The sequence below is a fragment of the Salvia hispanica genome, chromosome 3 (assembly GCF_023119035.1).
Source record: "Salvia hispanica cultivar TCC Black 2014 chromosome 3, UniMelb_Shisp_WGS_1.0, whole genome shotgun sequence".
Lineage (NCBI taxonomy): Eukaryota > Viridiplantae > Streptophyta > Magnoliopsida > Lamiales > Lamiaceae > Salvia > Salvia hispanica.
The window spans coordinates 53,651,468-53,661,886 of record NC_062967.1 but is presented as its reverse complement, the minus strand read 5'-3'; the positions used below and the strand labels follow the sequence as shown (position 1 = coordinate 53,661,886).

General features: G+C 35.9%; 1 protein-coding gene across 1 annotated transcript; it reads left to right on the top strand.

The window, feature by feature from the left end:
• Nucleotides 1-5,963: 5,963 nt before the first annotated feature.
• LOC125214821 lies at nt 5,964-8,240 on the top strand. Its single transcript, XM_048115985.1, has one exon. The coding sequence runs from the start codon at nt 6,166-6,168 to the stop codon at nt 8,080-8,082; it is 1,917 nt and encodes a 638-aa protein (XP_047971942.1). The 5' UTR covers nt 5,964-6,165; the 3' UTR covers nt 8,083-8,240.
• Nucleotides 8,241-10,419: the final 2,179 nt, after the last annotated feature.

Genomic DNA, 10,419 nt, shown 5'->3' with positions numbered 1-10,419 from the left:
TGACACAATGGAGATGTGGACAAGCGAAAGCTGCTGCTATAATTGAATGAGGACAATATTCATTATATATACAATTTAGGACAGCTGCCCTTATTTAAGACACATGAAGTTCTGTTTATATTTACTAGTTTGCTGATTAACAACTGTATGTTATTTTGAATAATGTTGTGTGATTTCTCTAGTACATTATTGAGAATGCGTAACACCCACATTCAAGATATTTGTTTCTAAACACCTATGTTGTGAATTTTTCCATATATTTGTGCTTACATTAAATATATAGCAGTTTTTATTGTATCAACCATTTGAATCAATCTTTCTGGAATTATTGGTAAATTCAAATGTGACATTAATCATTGCTGCATTCTCAAACTTTGCATCACACTTTGGCAAGTGCCATGGCTCATCACACAATTTGGGGTCTCCATAAAAAAGTGAGGTAAAAAAATTAACTCAAAGGGTAGAAGAAAAAAAATAAAAAATAAATAAAAAGCTCAAAGAGTAGAAGAGTATTTACACATGTCTAGTTTTGTTAGATATTTTTTGTCCAAGTGAAAATATTATTGGAAGACGAATATGCGCCGGGATTGCTGTCGCACAAACCTGCTGTGATTACGCTGACACTAGAAAGTTGAAAGGCATCTCTCTCACACACATATATGAAATTTTAAGTTATTACTGTTATAAATAGAAAAAGACATCGCCAATTTTAATATTGATAAAAACATTTTGAACTAAAATTGCAGTAGATGGATTTCATTTTGATGTCGATTATGTTAGGAATTCTTATCATTAAATGATGCGTATCGAAAAATATAGATAGGAAACAGATTTAGATTCATGACAAATATTCAAAATAGTTACGTGTTACATAGTTTGTTTTCCACGATAATAGTTACGTGTTACATAGTTTGTTTTCCACGATATCCATGCGTATTTTGATCCGTATGAACTATTCCCGGATACAATTGTTTTATCGAGAAAACTAGGAAACCTCCAATGAACATTACATATTTTCATCCTGCATTTTTTCTCTCTGAAATAATTATATTTTTTTTTATTTTTCAATGTCCATAATGGAGAATATAAATACTCCATTCATCTCTGAAAAGTACGAACTATTTTGTTTTAGTCATTCCCTGAAAAGTATGAACTTTTTAATGTTGGAAACTATTTTTTCTCTAATGAGGTGGAACTCATTCTCCACTAACAATACTATAAAAACTTTTTCTTTCTATCTCTCTCTTACCTTTCCAATTATGCATTAAAAGTCGTGCTGAATTAAATGTTCATACTCTTTGGAGATGGAGAGAGTAGCCTAATTGTCATAATTAGGCCAAGTCCAATGGACCCCACATTCCACTAGTTTTATTTCACTCACATTTCATTATAAAACTAATTCTCCCTCCATTCTATAGTAGTGAAGTCATTTTGTTATTTTGGTAGTTCCATTGTAATTGAGTGATGTCATTTTTTAGTAAAAGTCAACACATTTCTTCTCATTTACCTTTCCATGTCTCTTACTTTATTCTCTCTATTTTTTCTTCTCTCCTATTTTATTGGTATCTTTTTATTTAATACATTACACACATTTTCCTAAATTTTCGTGCCAAAAATAAATGTCTCCACTACTATAAAAAGGAAGAAGTACTATATAAAAGTAGGATACGCCTTCCACTAACCTTTTTTCACCCCCTTTCTACTATATTTCTTAAACTCGTGTTATATTAAGAGAGAGTAAAGTAGGTGTGGAAAAATGTGTTGACTTTTACTAAAAAGAAAAATGACTCAATTACTATGGAACATACCAAAATAACAAAATGACTCTATTACTATGGAACGGAGGGAGTAACATTTAATAGTGAACGGAGGGAGTTATATGCGTATTATACATTACAAATCATTTACTACTAGCTCATTGGAGTTATATGCGTATTATACATTACAAATCATTTACTACTAGCTCGTTGCTTACGGAAGCAGACTGGAACTGGAGAGCATGAGATCGAATCACCCTTGGCCCTAGTTTAGTGTATTTATTAGTTACTCTATCCGTCCGCGAATAGGAGTCTCGTTTTTCCATTTTAGTCCGTCCGCGAATAGGAGTCTCGTTTTTTCATTTTAGTCCGTCCACGAATAGGAGTCCCGGTTCACTTTTACTATAAATGATAATAGGGTCTCACCTTCCACTAACTCATGTCACTCACATTTTATTTAAAACTAATATATATAAGTGGGACCCCGTTTCCACTAACTTTTTTTCACCCACTTTTCTTAAAACCCCTGCCGCCCATAAATGGGACTCCAAATGGCGGACGAAGGAGGTACTATATATAGTACTCTTTTTGTGGATAATTCAGCTTTCTACCATACTACTTATAAAATGAATGATAATTTGGGAGTGACTTTCTATTTTGGTGGTCGAATGAGAATGGAAAGATAAGACTATTTTATTTAGATTTGGGAAGTTTTGTGGATTTATAGTACTTCCTCGGTCCCTTTGAAGATGGCACATTTTTCTTTTTGGTTTGTCCCAATCAAGATGACTTATTTTTAAAAATGGAAGTATTTTTATCTCTACTTTATTCTCGCTCGTGCTTTATTCTTTCCACTATTGTTTTTTCAGATTTTCTCATAGCTAATTCATTTATCTACACTATTACTTAAAACGTGAATCATAATTTGAGAGTTACTTTGCATTTTGGAGGATGTACAGAAATGAAAAAATGAGATTATTTTTTTAGATGGATGAAAATGGAAAGATAAGATTATTTTTTGTGCACGTAAGGAAATGGAAAGATATGACTATTTCCTTGTGGACCGAGGGGTAGTAATTTGGACCTCTCAGTATCAAAATCTTGCGCCCGCCACTGGTTACACATGTGTATATATATATATCAACATACATATACCAAATTGCATATATCAATCTAATTTATCTATAAAAAAAAACTATTCCTTACGTCCTTGAAAAATTGTCACTTAATTTTATTTTCGTCCAGTCCCAAAAATTTGTCAGTATCAAATTTCATTAATTTCATTTTATTTCCTTGTGGACCGAGGAGTAGTAATTTGGACCTCTCAGTATCAAAATCTTGCGCCCGCCACTGGCTACACATGTGTATATATATATCAACATACATATACCAAATTGCATATATCAATCTAATTTATCCAAAAAAAAAGACTATTCCTTACGTCCTTGAAAAATTGTCACTTAATTTCATTTTCGTCCGGTCCCAAAAATTTGTCAGTATCAAATTTCATTAATTTCATTTTATTTCCGTGTGGACCGAGGGGTAGTAATTTGGACCTCTCAGTATCAAAATCTTGCGCCCGCCACTGGCTACACATGTGTATATATATATATATCAACATACATATACCAAATTGCATATATCAATCTAATTTATCTAAAAAAAAACTATTCCTTACGTCCTTGAAAAATTGTCACTTAATTTCATTTTCGTCCGGTCCCAAAAATTTGTCAGTATCAAATTTCATTAATTTCATTTTATTTCCTTGTGGACCGAGGGGTAGTAATTTGGACCTCTCAGTATCAAAATCTTGCGCCCGCCACTGGCTACACATGTGTATATATATATATATCAACATACATATACCAAATTGCATATATCAATCTAATTTATCTAAAAAAAAAACTATTCCTTACGTCCTTGAAAAATTGTCACTTAATTTCATTTCGTCCGGTCCCAAAAATTTGTCATCTTTACTTTACCATTTTAGGTACTAACCTCACGTTCCACTAAATATTTTACTATAGAATTAATACTATATAAAAATAAGATTCATATGCCACTAATTGTTTTAATTTACTTTATATTATATTTTTAAAATTCTGTGTCAGGTTAAATAATGAAAAATTATTAGGAATGGAGGGAGTGAGTATGTACTCCCTTTGTCCCATTTCAAATGAAACATTTTCCTTTTTTGGTGTTCTATAAAAAATGAAACGTTTTTTTAAATAAAAATAATTCTGTCTCTATTTTTTCATCTCTCTTACTTTACTCTTTTTTTATTAACTAAAAAATAATATTATTATATAAAATCCTGTGCCGATTTTTAAATGTTTTATTTTAAGTAGGACGAATGGACTATATAATTTAACCGCATTATCTAACTTCAAATCTAATTTATACGATATGGAATAATGTCGCGAAACATCAATTCTTGGAAATGGAAATGAAAACTCTTCCTGTATACACTTTTTTTTTTCATTTAAGTGTGGAGTGAATTGGTGACCAACTCTCTAAAGACTTTTCTAATTTGTCTTTAGTCCCAAATCCTAACCAATCAAGCTATTTTGCTCCATGGCAATGGCATTACTACGTCAACGAATTCGTGTAATGTTTCAAAATTGGGTTCTTACATTTTTATACTCTATTTTTGTTCTATAAAAATAATATATTGACATAAATTTTAATACATATTTATAATATAGAAAAAAACAGAAAGAAAGAACAATTATAATGGAGAATGTTTGTTCACCTCATTACAAAAAAAAAAAGATTACAACAAATGAAAAAATCTATATTTCTTAAAAGAGGTAAAATGATAAAAATAGTTTATTTTGTAGGACTAAGAAATTATGATTCAGTCGTTCACAAATATAATACCACGTCATAATTATTTTCTTTTGCTTGAATCAGTTGACTTAAGTCCTTTAATATCATATTTCTTTCATTTCTAAAAATTGTTCCTTGAATTTAATCTACTGTTAAATTTTAGTAAGTTAATCTTTATAATGAAAATGAGGTAAGTCTCATTTTTTATTATTTGAAATTTTAACTATTTTTTAAATATTTTTTACTTGACTAAATTCGCATCAAAATTTATGTCGTTCATAAATTTTTTATTACTTCCTTCCTCTGTTTCGCTATAAATGAAATGTTTCTTTTGGGCATGAGATTTAGAAAAACAATGTTTAATGGGTTAAATGAATATTTAATAAAGTAAAATAGAAATACTATAGAATAGAAAAATAAAATAAAAGAGATAATAAATTAAAATTAACTATATTATACATTTTGTTAAAAAAGAAAATAACCCATTTTAAACGAGACGTCCTAAAAAAATATGAGTGCTTATAATGACGATGGAAGTATTATTATGATATTTCAATTAAATGTCTCACACTTAAAATTGCAATTAATTACTCCATTAGTCATGGTTACATGTCACAATTTTTATTTTAAACGTCGTTTATTATATTTCATTTTTTATTTTAATTTTTTCAATGAATTAACTCTGTTCTATTAACATATTTCACTCACATATATATTAAAATTCACATTGCATTAACTTTTATTTAATTTTCTTTTTATATATGAAGTTTTATATAAAATTAAAGTGGGACATTGCATTAACTTTTTATCCAATTTTCTTTAATATATGAGGTTTTATACATCAAATTAAAGTGGGATGTGCGAATGTTACCCAATGTAAAAGAGATCAAATCCAGGATTCTAGTCAACTATACAAACGTTTGAAATTAATATTCCCAAACTAGTAGTACTATAAAAACTAAGACAACTTGTTAATCCATTGAATTTGCCTCTTTCCATACATCAAATCAGCACTCGATCACCCAAATTAATGCTATAATATCAAATTATTTGACACATTCCTCAATCGGTGTTTAACAGTGTGATGACGTGTCAGTTTACAGAATAAACAGCAAAATGATGTGAGTAAGAGAACAGGGATTACAATTGAGATGTGCTGGCACGACTAATTTAATTTAGTTAGTGGGTAAAATAAAATTTGGTTACATCAACCCAAAATTTGTAACAGTTGACCATTTTGGGGTGGTTGGGCTGGAAAGTGGCCGCATTGACAGCTGATTAATACATTAAATCAAATTATTACAGCCCATATTTTATATTTGTAAATAAAATAAAGCGTCGATTTCCTTTGTTTTTTTAAAAAAAAAATTTGGGAAAAAGAGCTGATTTCGTTTTTCCAATGAAGGCCGCGTTTGACCTTGTAAACCCCGTCGTCTCCATTTCTACTTCTCTAAGCATAAAAAAACTGTATCTTTTCTGATTTCTCGCACGAATAAATCCAAATTCCCAATCTTGATGCACTCCCAAATCTAAAAATTCAATCTTTTTCCGTTTTCCGATTGGATCAATCGGCGTTCCGATGGGGGATTTAGTAAAGCAGACGCTTGCGACGCCGATCCAGCTCACCGACCAGGTCACCAAGGCCGCCGACGAGGCCGCCACGTTCAAGCAGGAGTGCGCCGAGCTCAAATCCAAGACCGAGAAGCTCGCCGCCCTCCTCCGGCAGGCCGCGCGCGCGAGCAACGACCTCTACGAGCGGCCCACGCGCCGCATCCTCGACGAGACCGTCCAGGTCCTCGACAAAGCCCTCTCCCTCGTCTCCAAATGCCGCGGCAACGGCCTCGTCAAGCGCGTCTTCACCATCATCCCCGCCGCCGCCTTCCGCAAAATGTCCTCGCAGCTCGAAAACTCAATCGGCGACGTCTCCTGGCTCCTCCGCGTGTCCGCCTCCGCCGACGACCGCGCCGACGAGTACCTCGGCCTCCCCCCCATCGCCGCCAACGAGCCCATCCTCGGCCTCATCTGGGAGCAGATCGCCACGCTCTACACCGGCTCCGTCGACGACCGCGCCGACGCCGCCGCCTCCCTCGTCTCCCTCGCCCGCGACAACGACCGCTACGGCAAGCTCATAATCGAGGAAGGCGGCGTCGGCCCTCTCCTCAAATTGATCAAGGAGGGGAAGCAAGAGGGCCAGGAAAACGCCGCCCGCGCGATCGGCCTCCTCGGGCGCGACCCCGAGAGCGTCGAGCACATGACCCACGCGGGCGTCTGCTCTGTCTTCGCCAAGATCCTCAAAGAGGGGCCCATGAAGGTCCAGGCCGTCGCCGCCTGGGCCGTCGCCGAGCTCGCCGCCCATTACCCCAAATGCCAAGATCTCTTCGCTCAGCATAACATTATCCGACTCTTAGTCAGCCATCTCGCTTTCGAAACCGTTCAGGAACACAGCAAGTACACCGTCGTCAGCAAAGCCACCTCGATCCACGCCGCCGCCGTCGTTTTAGCCAGCAATGGTGGTGCGGCAGCCGATCATCATCACCATTTAGATGATGATAAAACCCAGATGCCACGGTCTAATCAGATGTACAATGTTGTCACCACCACCATGTCCGCTGTCAAACCCAATTCGGGCGGTGGAGGTGGTGGTGGAGGAGGAGGGAAGGTGAATTCCCTCCACAACAACCACCTCCACCACCCGAGCATATCGCTCTCGGGCGCGAGCACTCGCGCCCGAGAGGCGGAGGACCCGGCCACCAAGGCGCAGATGAAGGCGATGGCAGCACGGGCGCTCTGGCATCTGGCGAAGGGAAACTCCGCCATATGCCGAAGCATCACAGAATCGCGAGCATTACTGTGCTTTGCGGTTCTGCTAGAGAAGGGCCCGGCCGAGGTGCAGTACAACTCGGCCATGGCCTTGATGGAGATCACCGCGGTGGCGGAGGGCGACGCGGAACTAAGGAGGTCGGCATTCAAGCCGAACTCCCCCGCCTGCAAGGCCGCGGTGGATCAGCTCTTCCGGATCCTCGAGAAGGGGGATTCGGAGCTGCTGATCCCCTGTATCAAGGCCATAGGAAACTTAGCTAGGACTTTTAAGGCCACCGAGACGCGGATGATTAGCCCGTTAGTTAGACTGCTCGACGAGAGGGAGGTCGAGGTGTCTCGGGAGGCGTGTGTCGCGCTCACCAAGTTCGCCTGTGCGGAAAATTACCTCCACCTCGACCACGCGAAGGCCATCATCGAGGCTGGGGGTGCCAAGCACCTCGTGCAGCTCGTGTACTTCGAGCAGGTCGTGCAGAGCTCCGCGCTCGTGCTGCTGTGCAACATTGCGATGCACGTGCCTGACAGCGAGGAGCTGGCACGGGCGGAGGTGCTGACTGTGCTCGAGTGGGCGTCCAAGCAGGCCGCGCTGTGCCAGCTCGAGGAGGTCGAGAGGCTGCTGCCGGAGGCTAAGGGGAAGCTTGAGCTGTATCAGTCGAGAGGGTCGAGGGGGTTCCATTGATGATCATAGCAATCTTGAGAAGATACATGTTTTTTGGTTATTCATATTGCTGGTTTCTTGCCAATATTTATGTCATTTTGTTTTCATTCATATGGATTGTATATAGCATTAGTTGATGCCTTTGTAAGAAAAGAATGTCAAGAATTGTTTTTTTTTTCCCTCTTTTTTTGGAATTGTGATTCAAGCTGCTGTTAGTTTATGGAAAATTTTTGATCAAGCAAAAGATGATTTTTACAAGAATGTGACTGAATAGGAAACAAGTAGAGAATTGTAATTGCAATTGCAATGTGAAAACTAGCATTATCCTGCAAAATCAACTCTATGCAGTCATGAAAGGTTGCTGATTACCGTGTTTTGGAGGTAGCATTACTTGTTATATTCAATGATTTCATTTTCAGATATTTTTTCCCTGCTCACAAAATAGGCTTGGTTCATTACCACTCATCAAAATATTGAATAGAAATGATAAGATGGTGACAAATTTATAGTAGTAGTGCAAATGATAAAGTGGTGGCAAATTTTCCAGAAATAATGCAACATCATGGTCCAATAAATTACAAATGAAGAAATAAAGATGCGAAAAAATATGGTTAGTTATGTATCAAAACAACTGAATTATTACTCTCCTCTCCCTTTATCCACCATTTAGAGAGTCATTTTATCATTTTGGGTTATCTATAATTTACAGAACAATTTCCTTTATTCTACTTTTAGTATTTTACATTCACTAATTTTTTACACTCACAATTCATTATAAAATTAATAAGTAGTATTAAAAATGAATCTCACATTTCTTTCATTTTCTCTCTTTACTTTTAGTCTTTACAAAGTTAAACAATTGTTTAAAATATATGTCAATTCAAAATAGTTTTAAAATTGTGGACGGAAGAAGTACCTTATTACGTCTCATAGGCCAATAGCCCTTGAATATATTGAGAAAAATGCACTATTCATGAAATTCTAAAATTTCCGTTTGTGTCACACTCTATGTCTAATCTAAGTAAATTGACTCTATAATAATTGTACCTAGACCATCAATTAATGGTCTCTATAAATAGACTCCTCGACCACTAAATTGTGGTCCGAATTACATGATCAATTTAGAAAAAGTGTTTTCCATATAAATGTGGAAATAAGCATCTAGTGGTTGCATGTTGTGTAGTGACAATCTGGCATATAGTCTACGCAAACTTTTCCAACGCATAAAATAAATATTCCTACTAATTAACTTGACAGTTTTTTAAACAACACTCCCTAAAAATATCACTCTTTCTTTAGGTTATACGAGATTTATGCAACTTTATTTTTTATATTAAATAGAAAAAGTAAAATAAGAAAGAGAGAATAAAATAGAGATAAATGTGTTTCCATTTTTAGTATTGAATCATTTTGGTTTATCAAACTAGAAAGGAAAGTGAGTCATCTTCAGTAGGACAGAATGATACTATAAAAAAAAAGAAGTAATAAATTAACAGAATGTGTGTATCATTTTTATATCCTCCATTCGTTCTTGAAAATTTGTCACCTATTTTCATTTTCGTCCGTCCCTAAATATTTGTCACCTATTTCGTCCCTAAATATTTGTCACCTATTTCCATTTTCGTCCGTCCCTAAATATTTGTCACCTTTCACTTTACCATTTTTTTTATAGTGAACCCCACATTTCACTAACTCGTTCTTACTCACATTTTATTATAAAACTAATATATAAAAATATGACTCACATACCACCAACTTTTTCAACCCACTTTCTATTAAATTTTTTTAAATTCGTGTCATGTCAAATGGTGCTGAATTACAAGAGATGGAGAGAGTACTGTATTAATTTTATAATAAAATATAAACATAATGAATTAATGGATTATGGATTTATTGAATTCTGAATTGTGGATTATGTAGTATACTACTACTACAAACAATATCACCCAAAAGTTAGCCTATTTTTTTCTACTACATTCAAACTCCATGTATCTTACAACATTCAAACTTCTAGCATATCTTTTGCAAACTATGGTCACAGACTCAGATGACATAGATATCATGATGCTGGGTGAAACTGAATTTTGTTTGGAATTGACTACAAACTCAAAGTTCGTATGCTTTTTCACCACTTTTAAATTTAGTGGAAAAAACCTGAATATTAAAAGTTAATTGCAAATTTTTGGCTATTAACCCTATAAAAAACTCCCTACTTTATTGAAATACATCATGAAGTTATGATGGAACAATGTGACATCGTACTGAAGGCTCAACTAAGTGCATATCTAAAAAGTATCAACAATTATTTTGGTCAAGTAGCATGTAGCCCCAGTTGCATACTAACTACCTGGAGTACAT